Source organism: Saccopteryx bilineata, chromosome 1 (genome assembly GCF_036850765.1).
Source record: "Saccopteryx bilineata isolate mSacBil1 chromosome 1, mSacBil1_pri_phased_curated, whole genome shotgun sequence".
Lineage (NCBI taxonomy): Eukaryota > Metazoa > Chordata > Mammalia > Chiroptera > Emballonuridae > Saccopteryx > Saccopteryx bilineata.
The window spans coordinates 334,711,786-334,732,618 of NC_089490.1; the positions used below are offsets into that span (position 1 = coordinate 334,711,786).

General features: G+C 38.1%; 2 protein-coding genes across 4 annotated transcripts in view; one reads left to right on the top strand and one right to left on the bottom strand.

The window, feature by feature from the left end:
* Positions 1 to 519: 519 nt before the first annotated feature.
* TMEM126B (transmembrane protein 126B) lies at positions 520 to 8,636 on the bottom strand. Its single transcript, XM_066248969.1, has 5 exons — positions 8,517 to 8,636; positions 5,544 to 5,665; positions 3,720 to 3,913; positions 978 to 1,089; positions 520 to 729 (listed from the first exon to the last, which is right to left on the bottom strand). Exons 1-5 carry the CDS (start codon positions 8,595 to 8,597, stop codon positions 546 to 548), a joined length of 693 nt encoding a protein of 230 aa, XP_066105066.1. The 5' UTR covers positions 8,598 to 8,636; the 3' UTR covers positions 520 to 545.
* Positions 8,637 to 10,350: 1,714 nt separating this feature from the next.
* The window catches only part of DLG2 (discs large MAGUK scaffold protein 2), a 2,196,962-nt gene continuing 2,186,479 nt past the window's right edge, over positions 10,351 to 20,833 (top strand). For all 3 annotated transcript variants that reach the window (XM_066248982.1, XM_066248991.1, XM_066249001.1), the window contains exon 1: positions 10,351 to 10,630. In XM_066248982.1, the coding sequence (XP_066105079.1) occupies positions 10,612 to 10,630 (19 nt within the window). In that variant the 5' untranslated portion in view covers positions 10,351 to 10,611. The remainder of the gene's footprint in view (positions 10,631 to 20,833) is intronic.

Below are 20,833 nucleotides of genomic sequence, written 5' to 3' on the forward strand. Positions count from 1 at the left end.
ATTGAATCAGAGTTGCAGTAGAGGAAAGGGCTGTATGCTATTTATATATTTTGCTTTCTTATGAACTTACAACTTTTTCAAAATTTAGGTCAAATGTCACTTTTTCTCTACAGCTTTCCTTTCTGCCCAAGTAGTTAATAGCCATATCCTCAATGTGCTCATGGAATTATGTGTATACTTCTTCTCAAACCCTCTCATGCTATGTCTTCAAATTTTTAATTTCTCTTCTAATTATGAGTTCCTTCAGGATAAGGATCATTTCTTATTACATGTAACAAACACTATGCCTGTGATGCAGCAGGTGCTCAATAAATATTTGATGAATGAATGAATATATAACTGTATAAATCAGAATTGGAGGCCTCAAAACCATTTCCACATACAATGAAGAAGACAAAACTTACATTTATTTATTGAATTACTGAATATTTATTGAGAACCTGCTATATACTATGCACAAGGAACAGAAACAAATTGTCCAGAGTTTGAACTCTTTCAGCAATACCTGAATCCTCATCATAAAAAAAAATCCATTTATTCTTTGGTTACTCTTCATGTACAGATTTCTCAAATGTACTTTCAAATATTGCATAATGTTGCATGCCATTTAATATTCCATAGGCCGTCTGAAAGACTAGAGGAATCAGCATTCCTTTTATCTCTCTTTGACAGAGCATCATCCAATAAGATAAAACCCTTCCTTTTGGTGGCAGTGGAACAGTATGATACCTAAAAAGGAAACAGAGTTAAGCACTTCTCCTGGATGCACAGTCTATAAAAAATTTGCTGATCTCTCCTAAACTGATAATTTTTATTCTAGGTGTTTCATGTAGCTAGCAAAAAGGTTAAAAGTTTGCTATTAGGAATACCAAACTATTATATTTTGATTAAAATGTGTAATTGGCAGCTAAAGAATAGAGTTTACTTAAATATGTATATATTTAAATAAAAGGAAGAGAAGGAACAGAAAGACTTACTTTACTGCCAGACGTCCATTTTTAGAAAAAGCCAAACCAGTGGGATATAAAACACCACATACTATGCCAACCAGTGAACTTCTCAGAACACAATTTTCCTGGTTTATATTACCTGGAAAACAAACATAAATTTGGTCTCCCTTTAAAAGTTAGATAAACATTAAGGAAGTCTTGTGCACTCAAAGAGTAGTTATCTGCACTGTCCTCGAACACAGTGAAACAGTAGAAAGAATATTAGAAATTAAGTCTATGGCATATAATAAGACTAAATGCACCATGTCTTAAAAATGCTTTTGTTATACTTTACATAAGGAAACTGATCTCTTACATATGTGGTTGCTGCAGAAGTAACTTTATAATAAAGGATATTAAACTAGCAGACCAGCTATCTGAATTCTAGGTTAATACATTTTTATTGTCTATCTGCCAGGCATGTGCTAGGTTTAGAGTATTACATAAAAGAGATCCAATATCTAACCTTCAGGCTAGTCTACCAGGCAAGAAAGACATTAGACAAATATTTAAGCAAATAATTTTAAGCGTGCACAATGTTTTGAAGGTAAAATAAATAGAGACTGTATCTAGAAATCCTGAGAGGCAGAGAAGGTTTCACTGGGGAAGAGATATTTAAGCAGGGACCTGATGAACAGGGGGCAGAGGTTCCATCATTACTAGTTGTAAAACTTAATGGAAGGAGGCCAGAGATAACATAGAAGCCCACATTATACCAGATACCATGTTAGGTATTAACATACACTATTTTAACTCTCACAATCTTGTGAGGTAAATATAGTTCCCTATGTATAAGATGCACCTTAAATTTGGGCCCGAAATTTGAAAAAAAAGTATTACATAAAGTTATTGAACTCAGGTTTTATTCATCATAAAATTCATACAACTCCTCATCACTGCTGAAACTCCCATCCATTAGCTTGTCCTCATCTATGTCTGATGATGAATCACTGTCTTCATATATTGCCTTGTCCTCAGTTCCATCTATGGCATTTGAAATGCCACACTTCTTAAATGACTTGACAACGATCTCAATCTTGATATTATCCCAGGATCTTTTCACCCAGGTACAAACGTCTCCTATAGTTGGTTTCTTCACTCTTCCTGCTGGTGTCAAACTGTCCCCAGAAGACTTCATCCATTGGTTCCCTTAGTCTCTCATGGCAGCTTTGAAGGGTGTGTTAATGCTGACATCAAGTGGTTGGAGCTGGAATGCCAAGCCTCCAGGTATGACAGCAAGTTTTGTTTTTGCTCTGCAGCAATCTTCTTTGTATTTTTTGTTATGTGTGCCCTGAACTGATCAAGCACCAATAGGGCAGGTTTGCATAAGAGCCCACCTGGTCTCCTTCTCCAAACTTTCTCAAACCAGATCTTCATCCCATCCTGACTCATCCAACCCTTGTCATGAACGTGGACAATCACTCCTCCAGGAATGTCTTCTTTTGGCATTGTTTTGTGTTTGAAAATCAGTATAGGAAGCAGCTTGGTTCTGTCAGCACAAGCTAGAACAACTGTATAATGGCTCTTTTCATGTCCACTTGCCTTCACAGTTACAGTTTTCACCTCCTTCTTATCAACAGTTCTGTTACTTGGGACACCAAATTGAAGGGGGGCTTCGTTCATATTTGCAATCTGTCCCAACTCAAACTGATATGTCTTCCGACATGGAATGACAAAATGATAAAATTCAATGACCTTCTACTCATAACTTTCAGGCATCCTTTGGGCAAGTCTGGTATATGTATGCATGCTTAGTCCATTCTCTTTCATGAACCTGAAGCACCAATTGTGTCCTCCTTTGAGATCAGTAACTTCTTTCTCATCAGCGATTTTTCTTGCCTTATACTGAATCATCTTTATGGACACAAGATTTCCAACTACCCTTTGCTCTTCAATCCATATCTTCAATTCCCTCTCTAAATCAGGCCATTTTGCTGACTTGCCTCTCCTAGCCTTCTGGGCATTTTTAGTAGGGTTTCTTCTTCCCATAGCCAGTCTCAGATTAATTTCTCAGTTGGAGGAGGATTAGACTTACATTCAGCAGCATGATTTCCACTCAGTTTTGCAAACTGGATCACTTTTAACTTGAATTTAGCACTGTACAAAAATCTTTTCTGAGCCATTTCTGGGCAGAAGTGGCAAAATGTAAGCTACTGTAATATATCAGTAACAAGTGCAAAACAGCGCAGAGACAACAAGCAAGAAAAAGTGGGAAATGGAAGTAAAAAAATCTACAATGAACACAAAAACAAATTCAAAAAAGTGGGAAATGCAAGTAAATAAAACCTACAGTCACTGTATAAGACACACCCAGTTTTTAGACCCCAAATGTTTCAACAAAGGGATATATGGTACTATAAGTCCAAATTCATAGATAAGACAACTAAGTCTCAGATTAAATGACTTGCCCAATGTCACAAAACTGGAGTGATAGGAGGTAGGATCTGAAATCATATGTGTAGTATGCCAAAGTCTGCTTTTTTGTCAGTATATTTGTTGCTTCTTAGATTTGAACAAGTCTCTGTCTTTATTGCTTACCTATAAAGAAAATACTACTTTCCCTGCCTGCTTAGGAGGACTGTTGTACAGACAAAACAGGGCCATATATGTTAAGGTACTTTGTAAATGGTAAGCTATACACAAATGTAAGGGGTTATACCAGCAATAGCAACAATATGTTAAGTAATTTCACTTAGACATAAACACATACTTTAATGTATTTAAATTTACCTGAATACAAAGCATCCGTGACAAGGAGCTTATAACCGATTATAGTAGACAAAAATGGAAGTGTAGTCAATGATGCATATGTCTTCAAAGCATCATGTTTAACCTTGAAGCAGTATCTGAAAATGAAGTTTGCCAACATTCCAGAGAAACTAGCTGTTGTTCCAAAGACCACTGTTCCATATAAATTTAGAGTCCTAATGGAAAAACAATAATTAAGTTCAACATAATATTTTCCTGCCTGACCTGTGGTGGTGCAGTGGATAAAGCATTGACCTGGAATGCTGAAGTTGCTGGTTTGAAACCCTGGGTTTCCTGGTCAAGGCACATATGGAAGTTGATACTTCCTGTTCTTCCCTCCCCCCTTCATTCTCTTTCTCTCTCCTCTCTAAAATGAATAAATAATAATAATAAAAAAATCTAAAATGCAAGAAAGTCACCTATTTAAAAACAAACAAAAAGACCCACAATATTTTCCTAATGGATATATTCTTTCCCGGGTAGTCATCTCTTAACACACATTTACTCAACCTCAAATATTTTTTTGAGCACTTACTATGTCCAAGGTATTTTCTACATGCTCAGGATAGGGCAATGAATAAAACAAACAAAAAACCCCAGTCCTCCAAGAACTTGCATTCTAATCAGAGTATATAATTCTTTCTGACGATATTTAGAGTGGTTCTAAAATGTAGTTCTTTTAAAGAAAGAATACATTTTGGCCACAAAGAAATATAAATATGCCTGACCAGGCGGTGGCGCAGTGGATAGAGTGTCGGACTGGGATGCGGAAGGACCCAGGTTCAATACCCCGAGGTCACCAGCTTGAGTGCGGGCTCATCTGGCTTGAGCAAAAAGCTCACCATCTTGGACTCAAGGTCGCTGGCTCCAGCAAGGAGTTACTCGGTCTGCTGAGGCCCACGGTCAACGCACATATGAGAAAGCAATCAATGAACAACTAAGGTGTCACAACGAAAAACTGATAATTGATGCTTCTCATCTCTCTCCATTCCTGTCTGTCTATCCCTATCTATCCCTCTCTCTGACTCTCTCTCTGTCTCTGTAAAAAAAAAAAAAAGGAAAGAAATATAAATATATTGCAATGTAGCCAAATTTTATGGACCATCTAAATTCAAGAATACTGCTATTGCTATTAACATAATTAATTTGCTTAATGTCATTTGAAAAAGTTGTTTACATTTTGTTAGGCCTTCTAGAAAATAACTATTCCATAATTAGTCCAGATACATTGAAAATGGTTGAGAATTTCCAAAACTTCATCCAAAGCAATTTGCTAGATCTAGTTTTCCTTATTTTGACTCATACCTAAATCCAGAAATGTGTAAGGTCTAAGGTAAAAAATCTATTGATTTTATTTTGAGCTCTAATAATCTAAAACTCAAAATGGTTATGTGAAATTATATATAAATCACAGAATCTGTATTCCTGTTTGTTGAACACAGCACTGTGGCTAAGGTAATCAATTCTAAACGGAATTTAACTGCATTTGATCATCAATTAAATATAAGTAGCCCCCAAAATGGTATTCTAATTACTTTTAATTAGAAAATGTTTACTGCACAAATAACATTTCAGTAATATTCTGGACATTTTGTTAAGAAGCAAAGTAAATTATCCACAGTCCCAATATTCCAACAAACCACTATTTTCATCTGTCCATGTTTCTCTCCAGTTCTTTTTTTTTAAATAGGCTTTCTTCATAACCAACTCAATAAAGTTAATAGGATCTTAGGTATTCAGAAATAATGGCAATAGAGAAAATTGGCCAATAAAGTCAATTGACTTTTATTCTGGTGTGTCTCTTACTTTTCTTTTCTAAGATACTCAAATTTTTTTTCTATGATTTCGATGACCATTGGTTTTCTGAGTATTGCATCTCCTAGAGAAGGACTGGGTTGACGATGTGTGTATGCTGCTGTCTTGATGTCCTGGAAAACACAAAATTTGAGAACTGTAATAATTAATGATATTAATATTAAATCTTATAAATTCTACAGATTCATATTAAAAGCATTTAGATCCTCGTTAATGATTCAATCAACATTTAGTGAGCTCTTATTTGCACAGTGGCTTTTGATTCACACAATAATTTTGAAAAATTGGTAGGATAATGATCACCTCTACTTTTACAGATGAGAAAAATAAGGTTCAGAAAGCCTGACTTGCCTTAGGACTTAGTGTAGCAGGATGACGTACTGAAATATTTTTGTTTTCCCCAAAGGTAGCCAGGCCCTTTGCAGTTCTCCTTGATCTGGCTGTTTCAGAATGGGAAAACTGTTTCAGTAGTCAGTAGCTGCTGTTGACAATTATCTCTATCCTATGTCTCATGAAAGCCTGAGCTCATTTTGGAGATGATGTTGAGTTTCCTGGCGAGGCAGGAAGAGAGCAGGGATTGCCTTGGATAATAGAGAGAACATCAGAAAGAGGAACACTGTTCCAGGCTAGGAAGAGACAGTGGATCACGGCTACAGATTGTACAGATTATATATCCAGTTCCCTACTAGCACCCGGGGCAGAAGCAGGGTCTTTACTGGAACTATTGTGTGGTATACTAGTGAGCCAGTATCCATGGCACTGGGCGCTAGGGCTGGAAGGTTCCTATGTCTCATGTGATGTGTAAATAGGTGGCTGTCAATGTCAAGGGACCATGAGGATTTGGCCAGTAGCATCTTAACAGAAACCAGTGGTAAAACAGAACAGAACAAAACAAAACAAAATCTAGATCAGGGGTCCCCAAACCTTTTACACAGGGGGCCAGTTCACTGTCCCTCAGACTGTTGGAGGGCCAGACTAGAAAAAAAACTATGAACAAATTCCTATGCACACTGCACATATCTTATTTTAAAGTAAAAAAATGGGAACAAATACAATATTTAAAATAAAGAACAAGTAAATTTAAATCAACAAACTGACCAGTATTTCAATGGGAACTATGCTCCTCTCACTGACCACCAAAGAGGTGCCCCTTTTGGATGTGCTGCAAGGGCTGGAAAAATGGCCTCAGGGGGCCGCATGCGGCCCACAGGCCATAGTTTAGGGACCCCTGACCTAGATTCTCAGAAAGGCTCCTTTCTGAATGTTGTGCTCTGGGTAAGACTCTCAGCTATCCATAAAAATTCGTAATATAAACATTTGTTAAATCTTTTCTCATACTAGCATTATGGGATTCCAGGTTAGCCAATCTTCACAATTTCTTCCAATCTCCACTTTAACATTACATTTAATCAAGGGTATAGACTAAATCTCCTATTTCAGGAATCTGGGCAAGAGAATTAGAGTAGATTAGGCATAATGAACACAGAAAACAATAAATCAGTGGTTCTCAACATTTAATGTGCACAAGAATCACATTGGTTGTTTATTTGAAATGCAGTCTCTTGTGCTCCCTCCTGTGATATCCAGATTCAACAGGAGTAGGATGAGACCCAGAAATCTGCATTTTCATAGCACCAGTGATTCTTCTGATACTGGTAGTCAATGGATACATGTTGAACATCAGTGTAATATTCATTTGCCAAATAAGTGGTATGTAGCAATCCAAACTCTCACTAATAAAAGGCCAATTCATGCCTGGATCAACATCCTGAAGTTACGGGCTCCTTTGAACCTTTGTATGAAATTACACAACAGGCCAGTCTCTTTCCCTGAATCATTACAGACTGTACGCAAGTAGTTCTATCTTTTTCTTTAGAATATCTGGGGAGGACAGGGGAAAAAATTACAGATTACAATTTCTCAGAGACTAGATGTAATCTTTTGCCTCTCTCTGCCATCAATGGAAAATAGAAGAGAGGAAGGTTTTATAATCTAGTTTTCTATGAAGAGAGGTCAGTAACATCGTAATGAGAAAACCTGGATAAATTTGTTTTGCTGTCATCCAATCCATTCAAGTTCCTTACTCCCCACAAAGAAAACTTTCGACCTCCTACCTTGTCTACATTCTTAGTATTGATATATATGGAACACAGACACCCAGTATTATGATCCTAAAATACTCAAACAGGAGAGCAAATATTTGCAATGCCTAGTCTTTGGAAGGCACTGTTATTAAAGCAGAGAAGTAGATGGGTAACTTTCTGATAGACTTTTAACAAGTATTAAAATGTAAATATTTTGTTATAACCAACATTTTATCTATATAAAAATTAGTCCAAGGCCACTCAATATACTGGAAAGAGTGAATTTATGTAGGCTTATAGTTTGTACTGCTTTCATGCGTGCTATTTCACCTGACCTTCAAATTTTATACTACATTCATTCATCATTTGACAGCCTGTGGGATATTCCAGATATAGTCCTGTCCTCAAGGAATCCACAACCCAGCCGGAGGTCAGGACAAAAAGGCAGGTTAATTTAAATGCAGAATGTGTGTGTCATAAAAACAAGATAAAACAATCATAAGAAAAGCCAAAGTTAAACTAGCCAGGGGAAAAGTGAGAAGGTTTCCCGAAGGAAGTCACATTCAAAAGAATATCTGAAAGAGGAAAGTTTGGCAGGGGCTGATGTGGGGAGGAAGAGGTGCAGGGAAGTATTCCAAAATGAAGGTAAGGCCAGTGCAAAAGTTCAGAAGCAAAGAAAAGCCGCGAAAGTAATCAAAGCCTAGACTTTAGGACTCCTACTTCCTCTCTGCCTCTTGCCAGGGAAACTGGGGACTTAACTGATTGAACAACGCATGGACTTGGGAACTGTTCTCTTTAGATTTTCGAATTTTAGAAGAGTTCGCCAATACAGTAAGGCTGCAGAAATCACGATCCAAACCACCCCGGGGTTTACGCCTACCTGAGGCGCTTCCCCAGCTCCCACCGGCAGCACACCTTTATCTCCCAGGTCAGCCCCAGCCTCACGCCCCAGCGCGGCCATGTTGGAGATTCACGTGACCAGCAGGTGGGCGGGGACCCAGAACGCCCGGGTGGGCAGTGTCGCCGGCTCACGCCTCTCTCCTGCGGTCTCGGCCCGCCCCGACCCAGTCAAAAGCCGCGCCCTCCATCCGGGCTGTGATTGGGCGCGGCGTCCTGAAATTACTGCTGTTCATTGATTCCGAGGAGGTCCAGACGCCCGTAGACCCGCCCCTCCTGCCAGCCCTGTGTTCCTTGGTCCTGCTATTTGTTAACTGAGCCCCCTCTCCCAGAAGAGAACGTGGGGCGTTCCGAGCGCAGGGATGTTGCTACGCGCTTGCCTCTCTTCGGGGCACCTCTGCTGGCTGGCACTGAGCTACCTGCCCCCTTTACTCCTTGCGGGAGCTCGCCCCTCTGGCCTGGTTCGTGTATTAGGGCTCTGGCTTCTCTGCCTCCTCCTCCCCTGAGCGCCCAACCGGCCTCCGGAGCATCTCTGACTGGCTTCCTCCCCTCGCAGCCGACTGACTCCTCTCCCCAATCTTTAGTGCCCTCATATTCCATCCTTAACGTCCTCTCGGAAAGGGACCAGACAGAACACCCCCCCCCCCCCCACCCACACACACACTTCCCGAGAAGACCCCCTAGCCAGCCAGTGTTTCGGGCTGGGGGGCTTAGCGAGGAGGCCTGGCGCCCTTTTGTGCACGTTCTGAGCCCAGCAGTATCTCTCAGACCTGCAACCCCCGACCCTCCAGTCTCCATGTCTTAGAGAAGCCAAATTCGAGAGTTATATAATTTCTAGTGCTGCTGTCTCTCCTGCCTGAGAAAACACTTCATCGCGTGGAGGGTGCAGGACATTTCTGTGCTCCTCTGTATAAGAGCGGGGTGTGGGCAGGGGTGGCCAGCGGTAGCAGAGATTTATTGTCTTTTCTGCAAAAGGAAGGTGGGCAGTTTGGTGCGAGAGAGAGAGAGAGAAAGAGAGTCGATGTGGAAGCTAGGCGGCTGAACTCTCAGCTTGTGCTCACATGCCTAATACTACTACAGCGTTTCAGAAAACACCTTTGCGGGGAGGTTTTACTTCTCTGGAACGGTCTCAGTGTTTTTCCTTGCTGGATAGGCAGCTGCTTGGATGCGAAGAAATGGCATGATGTGAATGACTCCAGTGTGAAGAGATCTGCTTCGCCAACTCATCCTGCATCAAGTGCCTATTGAGTAGCACTGTCACTTTAATGTCTCCATGCCAAGGGATTGCTTTCCTTCTTTTCAATCCTCTCGGTTAATACATGAGAGGATCAGAACCAGAGGGGGCATTAAGGATCAAGCCTGAGGGGCTTGGAGAGCACAGAAGAAAAAAATGAAAGTGACAGCAAGCTGGATCCTGTCTGACTGAGGGGTGAGATCTGGAACTTCTGGTCTAGTAAATAGAAAGGGGCCTTTCAGTCTGTGTTCTGCTCCGGAAAACTGTTCAAACTTACCCACCTTTTTAGAAACCAGAGTCAAAGAGGTTTTTTTAAAGTATTATTTTTGGGGTGGTGGTGGCAGGGAGGGGGTGTTTAAAATTTTCTCTCAAGAATTGAGGATCTTTGCCATCAATTAATTCATCTTTGAATTTGATCATGTATTGAGTAATGAAGCAGCTTTGTAAATTTGGTTTGTGCCTTACTTGAGTTAGTCCTTGAACTCCAAAAATGATGCTGCCCGAAGAGGAGTTTTAGTAACTTTTTCTATGCTTACAGTAATTTCCCCAGGTTTTTAAAAAACAATAACATTTTATAAAAATATAAAAATTGAAAACCTTGAAAAACTCAAAAGTTAATATTTCCCTAAACTCTGTGGGCAGAGTTTAGAAGTGTCGGAAGTTTAATTGTGGAAAAAATACATCATTTTTTTTCTTTATTTGAAAGAGAAGACAGCCTGGATTTAAAAAACTAAATAGGTGAAGTGGTTTGCAATAGTTACCTGGTTTTTGGCCTCAATCTAGTTGGATCTACTTGAGACCTGAAAAGGGATCTTGAATCCTGTGGCGCTGGGAAGAAGCAAGGATGCCGGTCAAGAGGAAAGGTGGGCTATGAAGCTTCCTATATAATACGTTTCTCCCTTTTCTTGGTTCTGGTATTTGTAATTTAAATCGCATTCTATTTGAGAGTAAGGGTTTTGCTTGGGTTTGGGGAAATATTTGTTATAATAATGTCTGTTCTGTGGCACATCATTCAGTAATATTATTTTGCAAAGGTAAAATGAAGTATGACTATAGCATTTAATTGTAGATATTGGTGATTTTATAAATCAGGTGGTCTAAATCATCATTTGTAATTAACGTAGATTTGGTATCACAGATTAGGGATTTTCTTTAGCTTGTTAAAGGTCACTTTTAAACAATATTTAAAAAAGAAATGCGTACAGTTGAGTTCTTCCTCATGGGTTTAATATTTATCAAGTGAATTAAATATTGTAAAACCTAGCAAATTTGTTTGCACTGAACAAAATTATAGATTATTTATCTTATGATTGAAATAATTTCATATTTGGGTTTAAGCTAGTGGAAATCTTCACATTTGTGATAAAGCACAATGTTGGTAACTGTTATGCTTTTTCAGATGTATGTTTTATCCAGTAACATGATTGGCAAGTTCCCCAAGTGAAGCAAACCTGAGTGCCCACTCCCTACCCCTCCCCAGAATTCATAAATATCAATGCCTTTCTGAAATATAGTTTATTGTAGCTCAGACCTTGGGGATTCACTTTAGCCTAGCTCTACTCAACATTAACTTTGTTACTAAGGAGTGTAGTGAAATGAGTTTGGTTTGTTTTGATATGAAATGGAAGTTCAGATTAACTATAGAGTTTTCTCTAGGTTTTGAACCAAACTTATATGAACACACCTGGACTCTATTATACTGGGCTAACATAGATCCAAATGTTGACCAGTTATGTGGGTTGCTACAATCTGAAATTAAAATTCGAAGTGAAGGTTAAAGTCCAACCTGGCTCTGCACGATGATTAATCCTTCTACCTGTGGATTTGGAAGGTGCATTGAGGAAACATGCTTTATCCAACCAGTATCTGTGGAGATAGACAACGATATATAAAACTTTTGAAATACCTAGCAACATCCCTTTTTACACTGGGATTATTTTCCTTTCCCACTGTCCCCATAATATCACTGAGAGAAGTGAACTGTCTATGAGATTTTGGAGCCACACCTCTTCATACCTGACACAATTGATTTATCTAGAATAAAAGTGGTTTTGGTTATGTAGCTAATAAAGCTCTTTGACTTATTTAACTTACAGTGTGTTTTTATTCTTTTTACCATTTATTGTTCTCAAGATATTGTCCCTTTTGGACTACCTTATTTTAGACTAATAATTGAATTAAACACACGTGTGTGTGTGTGTGTGTGTGTGTGATAGAGAGAGAGAGAGGGAGAGAGATAGAGATAGAGATAGATAGATAGATAGAGAGAGAAAGAGAGAGAGAGAGAGATAGGAAGAGAAAGAGAGGAGGGGGGAAGAGGAGAAGATGGGAAGAAAAAGAGAGGTAAAGGGATAAAAAAGGTATCCAGAAAGGAGGAGTAGGAAGTTGATGTTGTAGTGTAATTTAACTAATTAGGATAATCTTAAAGTTTATAAACCCAGTGGACTGAGTCTTTTAAAAGTTTTGCCTGACTAGGCGGTGGCGCAGTGGGACTGGGCCACGGCGACCCAGGTTCGAAACCCCGAGGTTGCTGGCTTGAGTGTGGGCTCATCTGGTTTGAGCAAGGCTCACCAGCTTGAGTCCAAGGTCACTGGCTTGAGCAAGTGGTTACTTGCTCTGCTGTTGCCCTCTGGTCAAGGCACATATGAGAAAGCAATCAATGAACAACTAAGGTGCCACAACAAAGAACTGATGCTTCTCATCTCTCTTCCTTCCTGTCTGTCTGTCCCTATCTGTCTCTCTCCGTCTCTGTCACCAAAAAAAAAAAAAAAAGTTTCTACTTTTAGGCCTGACCTGTGGTGGTGTAGTGGATAAGGTGTCATCCTGGAATGCTGAAACCCTGGATTTGAATTGAAACCCTGGGCTTGCCTGGTCAAGGCCCATATGGGAGTTGATGCTTCCTGTTCCCTCCAACCCCCTACCCCTTCTCTTTCTCCTCTCCTCTCTAAAATGAATTAAAAAAAAAGTTTTTACTTTTAAAGGAAGTTACAAAATTTGCTGATATGTTATTAAAAATCATATTTTATGAGAAAGAATTTATTTTTATTTCCTTTTTTCTTTCTTCCTCCCTCTTCCTTCCTCTTTTTCTTTCTCCTTTTCTTTTCTCTCTTTCTCCCTTCCTTCCTTAATAATTGATTGTAATGAATCAAATTTTAAGAAATCAACAAGTTTTTAGTAAAACCAGTATATATATGGGTTATACTAAAGTGTATGGATTATTTAATTTACTTTATATACTCATCTAGTTTGAAAACAACTTCTTATTTTTAATCTCTTGAAATTAGTATTGTTATATTTTTGAATCTTATAGACAACTAACCCAACATATTATAACATGTACATTCTGTTTTTAATGACCTAAGTTTACTTTTGTACAATTTCTAAAATATGAGTAAAACAAATATATTAAGATATAACCTAGATTTATTCTGCAGGGAGTACTGTCCTGTCATCTTGATTCTTTTTTCTTTCTTTATTGTTGCATTTAGAAGACATGATGGAGGAGCTAGATTAATGTAATTTTAGCAATAACCATCTTCATTGAGCCAATGTTTATTCATTACTGAATGTATTCTTATTAAAATAAGAAATTTTCACCTGACCAGGCAGTGGTGCAGTGGTCAGGTCACAGGCTTGAGCATGGGCTCTTCCCGCTTGAGCATGGGCTCACCAGCTGGAGTGCAGGGTCACTGGCTTGAGCGTGGGATCATAGACATGACCCCGTGGTTGCTGACTTGAGCCCAAATATGGCTGGCTTGAAGCCCAAGGTTGCTGGCTTGAGCCCAAATATGGCTGGCTTGAGCAAGGGGTCAGTCACTCTGCTGGAGCCCCCCAGTCAAGGCTTATACGAGAAAACAATTGATGAACAACTAAGGTGCCACAAGAAGCATCAAGAATTGATGCTTCTCATTTCTCTCCTTTCCTGTTTGTCTGACCCTCTCTCTGTCTTTTACGCTGACTCTGACACACACACACACACACACACACACACACACACACACACACACAAGAATTTTTCATAAGAGAGATTTTTACTTGGTGTTTATTTTGTATGTTATTGTAAAAGTAGGGAGAAGATCCCCTGATTGAACATACAAACATGGTGGGAAGTGGGAATGGGTGTGATATCTCACTTAGTTCATTTTCAGGCATTGTTCTTGACTATTCTTAGATAAACTGAAACTGCTGTACCTCAGATACCTGTATTCACTGGTTTTTGTTGTTGTTGTTGTTTTGCTTTATGACATTACTTGCTACCTCTCCCACCCCAATCTCTCCACATTTTTATAGATCTCAGTTTTTTCAACTTTTCATTTCTTTGTTAGAGATTATTTTTTTCTTTGGAAGTTGCTGCTTATCCAGGATTCTCTTTTCTAGAAAAATAATTTGAACCTTTAGGGCATCTTTGACTTATTTACATTTGTGAAAATTCAGGGCCAGTATAAGATCAATCGTATTAGCATTCTTTGATATGATGCAAGATCATGGTAAACTGCTATTTCAACCAGACTTGTTGAATTTGGTTCACTCTGTTTTCATAATGGATTAATGTAAGAAATACAAGTTAATGATAATTGTGTCCTTACCTGTGTTTTCAGTGGAAAGTTGATATTTTAATGATAAAATATGCTTCACCAGAATATTTTTAGTACATTGAAGTTTTTTTTTGTTTTTGTTCTTTTTATTATGTGAGAAAAATTAATGCTCTTAATACTTTGAAGTTGATGCTCATTTCCTTTCTGTACTTTAAAAATATTGTCCTGTTATATTCTGAGTTTCTTTTAAACTGGTAAAGAAATCTACTTGACATTTTTTATTTCTATGGCTCTTTATTTCATTTGAATTCTTTTTTTCAACTGTTCTCAGTGATTTAATGAAGTATGTATAAACTTATTTTTACCAAGTTCTAAAAGTTAAATACTACTATTTTTATAATCATATATTTTGACATCGCTTTTTTGAAAGGAAGATGAAGAATGTTGTGTAAGTAGAATTCAAAGACATGGTATTGCTATGTATGTTATGGGCATCCTTGAAATTGAGATTGTGAACAATCAATTGAGATAACTCACTACCTTCGGACCAGCCTGAAATTGAGATTGTCACAATTCAATCTTATGGGTTCACAGTCTTTCCTTCTGGTTGACTGTATACTTCATAAAAGTATCACTTATATTTTTCTTTATTTCCTTTCTCTTTCTGGGTTAGGGACCCTTTAGAACTCTTCTGTGTATTCCTTCCTCATTTAAATTTTTAAAATTTATTATCTGTTTTTTGCACTTTGTGGCTTCATTTTTTTTTTTGTATCTTACTAATTTATATTTGCCTTTCATTATCTGGGTATACTCTCTTTCCCTCTCTGGCTTTTCTTAGATTCTTAAAGTGAAATTTTTTTTCCAGATTCTCTAAAGGAGACAATATGCACCTGAATTTATTGACTGTACCTTTTGCAAATTTGTGTTTCAATTTTCATGTTTGTTGTACCAATTTTATAACAGATGCTTTTTCCATTTCACAAAACTTCATGTTTTTCCCCCAATGAATAAAACTCAAAAGAGTTAAGTACTGAATCTTTCCAGAGAAGAATGAAAAAAAAATACTTTTCAAACTTTTTCAATTTCTGTAAGTCACTGTGAAATAGATAATTTTTACTAAAGAAATTTTTAGATTAAAAAAATCTCTCAAAAGGGTCATCTTGACTTTGGTTGAGAGGGTTATTACAAATCATAATGCCACAAGACTCATGATGTTGGAAAATACTCAGCAATCCAGAAGGCATAAAGAGAGAGCATCTGGAGAAAGAAATAGGAGAAAATTTGTGTCTTCAACTACTAATTAGGAGAATATTATGGAGCAAACAATCTATTAATTAAATTTATTTTATAGTTATTATGTTTTGGAAAAGTGTGCTAATGATATGCTAAAGACTTGATACCAAAAATCTGTTTGAACTGTTAGGTTTTTGGGAAACTGCCCATCTACTCCGTGGAAGAGAACATTTGATCTCTCTGTTAGGCCTATTACTGGTTACTTCTTTGGGTAGAAGAGTCTAGTCAGTAAGAAGATGAACACAAATATTGGATTTTTAAAACACTGAATTAAGGCTTTCATGGTTTGCCAATCAATCGCATACTCAATTGATTCTGTAACAGTATATTCACTAAACTATAAGACTGCTCTTCTTTCTTAATTACATACTCTTCTTATATGCTCGTTTCTTAATATTCACTGTTTAACCATGTCAGTGATGATAAAATATTTTTTAGTATAAGGCTGAGATGTATAAAATCTTTTTTTTTTTTTTACTGGGGGAGGAGGACCTGTTCCCCAGCTATAATTCCTGCTCCAGAATTTGTAGCAGTCAAGGCATGAGGGCACCGTATTTTTAATGTAGGTTGCTTTGTCAGCAAAGGATCATGAGTTTTACCCAGTCTCTTCTGTCTAGTCAGTCATTCTGAATTCCAAGTAGTAAGCTTTCTGCATAAGTTCAATTTTTAGTAAGTTCCTTAAAGCTATTTCAAGAATTATGGCCAAATCACCTCCATTATGAAACAATTTTCCTGACCCCATTTATTTTAGGATTTGAGACCAAGAGGAATGATGTTATAAAGTAGAAAATCCTGTGAGAATGAAATACTATGCTAAAACTTTCAAAAATTACAGGCAAGATTTTGTAGCCCATTTCTTTTTATGATACTATCTTGCTAGCCACTGAGGCCCTAACTGTAGGGATCCTATCATTTTGGAGAGTTGTGACATCTTTATCATTGAAAGTATGATACGACTTGGAATAGACCTGTTAGGTTCTATTCTATTTAAAATTTCTTATAGGCAATAAACTATACATATTTTTAAAAGGTAAAATTGTGTCAGCAATCAAGGCAACGGCTTTACTTCCATTCTTTTATTCAACCATTTATCCATTCAACAAAGATTAATTGGATGTCTACTTTGTACCAGGCACTGTGCTAGGTACACGTTTTGCAGTGAGAAATGATATTCAGTCTCTGGTTCTATGATGCTTAAAGTTTATTAGGAAGACAGATTTGGAAACAGACAATTTAAATGTTGTGTGGTTGAGATTAACATAGTGTGTCATAGAAACAGAGGAGGAGCACCCAGCCCAATCTAGGGCAGTCAGGGAATCCTTTCTGGGAGATAAGATATTTAAGATGACATACAAAAGATCAGTAGAAGGTTACCAGATAATGTGGGAAATGGTGAGATACTGTTTCAGATCATTAGTTATTTTCTTTGACTTGAACTATATATAGCACTACTATATCACCTCTATCACCACTACCACCACCATTACCACCACCATCATCATCGATAATCAGGAAAAAAACCTAGACCAGTAGTCGGAAGACCTGGTATTTAGGAGAAGAGACAAGACCATTTAATCATTGAGATGGGTTATCAATTTATAAATTTAGGTATGTAAGAAATATCCATTTACTTTTTATAGTGCAACTTTATTTCTGACCCTTAGTCACTGAGTGGTGGAGAAAGATCTCCACTCTTTATTGAGGTTTTTCTTATTTTCCAGGGGTTATGGTAGAGTTTCTCCTGCAATGGAGGTATACTCTGGTCATTGATAATCTGTATATAATAGTTTACCTCTGAACCAATGAGTTGTGTCAAGATCTTTCTGGTCTGGCAGTGACATAGATTTTCCCCCAGAATTTCTTTGTTTCTGTTTACTTAGATGCATTATGGTGCCATTCCTCTCTGGGGTCTTTCTGCCTTCCAGACAGTGGTGCCAGGAAGTAGAGCATAGATTCTTGCTCTCTTGGGATCCAAAGACTTCTCTCTCTTTTCTCCAGCCGAGAAAATCTTTTTCTAGATTGGGAATGTTTTCTCTCTCTCTCTGCATGTACCTGAGAATCTCTTTTTTTTTTTTTATCTCTGTAACAAACTCTTCTTTTCTTCTGAGGGCCTAGGTTTTTGGAAAGCAGAAGTAGAATAATTTAAAAAGCCCTTTGTTTTCTGTTCTGACACATCCCTGTCCTGATGCAATAAAGTACAAAACCAGTTACCTGCTTCAATGAGAAGAAAGGAAATGGGAAAATTTAAGGAGAGAAAAAAATTGCTACCTCAAAGTGCCAGTCCCCCACATGTGTGATCAAGTTGACACGCTTTCAGATGATGTGACCACTTGACCATGGTAAAATCATGTAGTCCTTCTAAGCTTGTTTCCTGTTCTGAGTTTAATATTTTTTTCTCTCAAAATATGTGTTGTTTATTTTCCACTTCAAATAAGATAATATGTATGAACTTGACTTTTGTAAAGTTAGTTAGTGATAGAACCAGAAGCTCATCCAGTGTTCTTTTCACTGTATGAGTAGGGTGTTCTTTGAACAGCTGAGTGACATCATGGTGCAATGGAGGCGATACCAGGGGTGGAATCCAATTGTTACCATCAGCTGGCTAAAGAAAGATCAACAGATTGAGCTTCAAATTTGGTATTATCAGTACAGTCAATTTTAACTTAACAATAGTCATCTCTTGGCATTATTGTGACAATCAAAAAAAACAAACAAACCACCTAGCCCATGTAAACATTGTTTTGTAAATAGGAAATTGCTATACAAATTCTTATCATCAAAATACTTTAAAAAAAATTGGATCAATCCCTGACCAGGTGATGGCTAAATGGATAGGGCATTGGCTTGGGACACTGAAGACCAAGGTTCAAAACCCTGAGGTCACTGGCTTGAGTGCAGGCTCACCAACTTGAGTATGGTGTTGCTGTCTTGAGCATGGGATCATAGATATGACCCTGTGGTTGCTGGCTTGAGCTCAAAGGTCACTGGCTTGAAGCTCAAAGTCTCTAGCATGAGCCCAAGGTTGCTGGCTTGAGAAGGGGTCACTGGCTTAGCTGGAGTACCCCCCTCCAGGGCACATGAGAAAGCAATCAATGGACAACTAAGGTGCTGCAACTATGAGCTGATGCTTCTCATCTCTCTCCTGTCTGTCTGTCCCTGTCCACCTGTCTCTCTCTCTTGCTCACTTAAAAAATAAAAAATTGGATCAAAGATGCCTGTGCTGTGGATAGAGTGTTAACCTATTAACCCAAGGTCACAGTCTTGAGCATAGTCTTGTGAGTTTGAGCATGGGGTCACTGGCTTGAGTGCAAGATCATCAACATGATCTCAAGGTCACGGGTTTGAGCAAGGGGTCACTGGCTCAGCTGGAGCCCCCTGGTCTAGTCACATATGAGAAACAATCAATCAATCAATAAAGTGATGCAGCTGTGAGTTGATGCTTCTCATCTTTCTCTTTCCTCCCTTTCTCTCCCTTCCTGTCTCTCTCTTTCTCTAAAATCAAGAAAAAAATTGGATTGAGGAGAAAATTAGTTGTGTTCAGAGTCATACAAGCCTGGGAAGATATGGCAAGGACACATCTGCTTACAGATCCTGTGCTTTTTTTTATAGATTATGATGACATTTCTTATGAGTATTTTTTTCTCTTTCAATGTACTAAAGTAATTTTAAACCATCCAGTATTTACAAAGTGATTGCACTCTTTAGATCTGCTTTAAATCTGGCCAGACATTTTCCCACAATTTAAATTCAAATTTTTATCTTTTTACCCCTTCATTTTCTGTTTCTAGTCTGTTACAACTAGAATAATGTATATTGCAATATTCAGTTGAAGATGTAATTTTCTATCTTCTTCCCATTTATTACTACTTAACCTTGCACTTTCCTCATTGTTCTCTCTCTCTCTCTCTCTCTCTTTAAGTGAGAGGAGGGGAGATAGTGAGACAGACTCCCACATGCGTCCTGACCAGGATCCACCAGCACTCCCCCCCCATCTGGAGCCAGTGCTCAAATCAACCAAGCTGTCTTCAGAACCTGAGGCTGACACTTGGACCAACCGAGCTACCCTCAGTGCCCAGGGAAGATGCTTAAACCAATCAAGCCACAGGCTGTGAGAGTAGAAGAGAGAGAAGGGGGAAAGAGAGGGGAAGAGAAACAGATGGTCACTTCTCATGTGTGCCTTCACCAGGTATTGAACCCAGGATGTCCATGCTGGGTCAATGCTCTATCCACTGAGCCAACTGGCAAGGGCTCCATTGTTCTCTTTAATAGTTCTATAGACAATATGAAAACATGCCTTATCTAAAAGGTAGTATTATAAATTCACTATTTTATACTGCTTTAAATCTGGCCTAAAGATAAACTAATATCTTTTTGTTTCAGGAGGGAAATATCCTGATCAACTGGAATTTGTTGAAGTTTATTAAAAAAATTGGAGAGGGCAGGGCCAAGGGGTAAAATATAATTGCTAAGGACATTACAGAAAAAAGAAGCACTATGATTCTTACCCAGTAAGTTAACATTCAGAGTGGCATAATACTTAGAAATATGAGTTTTGGTAACAGATAGGCCAAGGTTTGAATCCTGGTTCCAGCACTTACTGGTTGTGTAGTCTTGGGCAAGTAACTTCTGAGTTTGTTCCCTCATTTGCAAAATGTGTATAATAGTACTTCTTAGGATTTTTGTAAAGACTGAATAAGGTGATTGATGTATAATGCTTAGAATTTTCAATAGATGCTAGTTAATCTTCATAATAATAAAATGATACATTTGGTGTATCACCTTTAATTGTAAATTTTAATACTATAAAGCCTCTTTTTAAAGACATAGTACAAGAATAACTATTCTATTGGTAATCATTTTATTATTTTTGAATATCCTTAATTTATGAAACAACAAAAATAACACCAGTAATTAAGCAATACATAAATTCTTTTTATCTTTTTTTAGCCCAAGACAGACAGACAGACAGGGATAGACAAGAAGGGAGAGAAATGAGAAGCATCAATTCTTCATTGTGGCACCTTAATTGTTCATTGATTGCTTTCTCATATGTGCCCTGACCAGGGAGCTCCAGCCAAGCCAGTGATCTCATGTTCAAGCCAGTGACCTTCTGGGCTCAAGCCAGTGACCAAGGGTCCATGTCTCTGATCCCACACTCAAGCTGGAGAGCCTGCACTTTAGCCAGATGAGCCCGTGCTCTAGCCAGTGACCTTGGGGTTTTGAACCTGGGTCCTCAGT

Bases quoted from the DNA above. Each gene is read 5' to 3' on its own strand.
- TMEM126B (XM_066248969.1), bottom strand. From the start codon at position 8,597: ATGGCCGCGCTGGGGCGTGAGGCTGGGGCTGACCTGGGAGATAAAGGT. The intron at 1,090-3,719 runs GTAAATTTAAAT...TTTGTTTTCCAG, and splicing joins CACGGATGCTTTGTATTCAG to GTAATATAAACCAGGAAAAT. The intron at 730-977 runs GTAAGTCTTTCT...TTTCCTTTTTAG, and splicing joins AATGGACGTCTGGCAGTAAA to GTATCATACTGTTCCACTGC.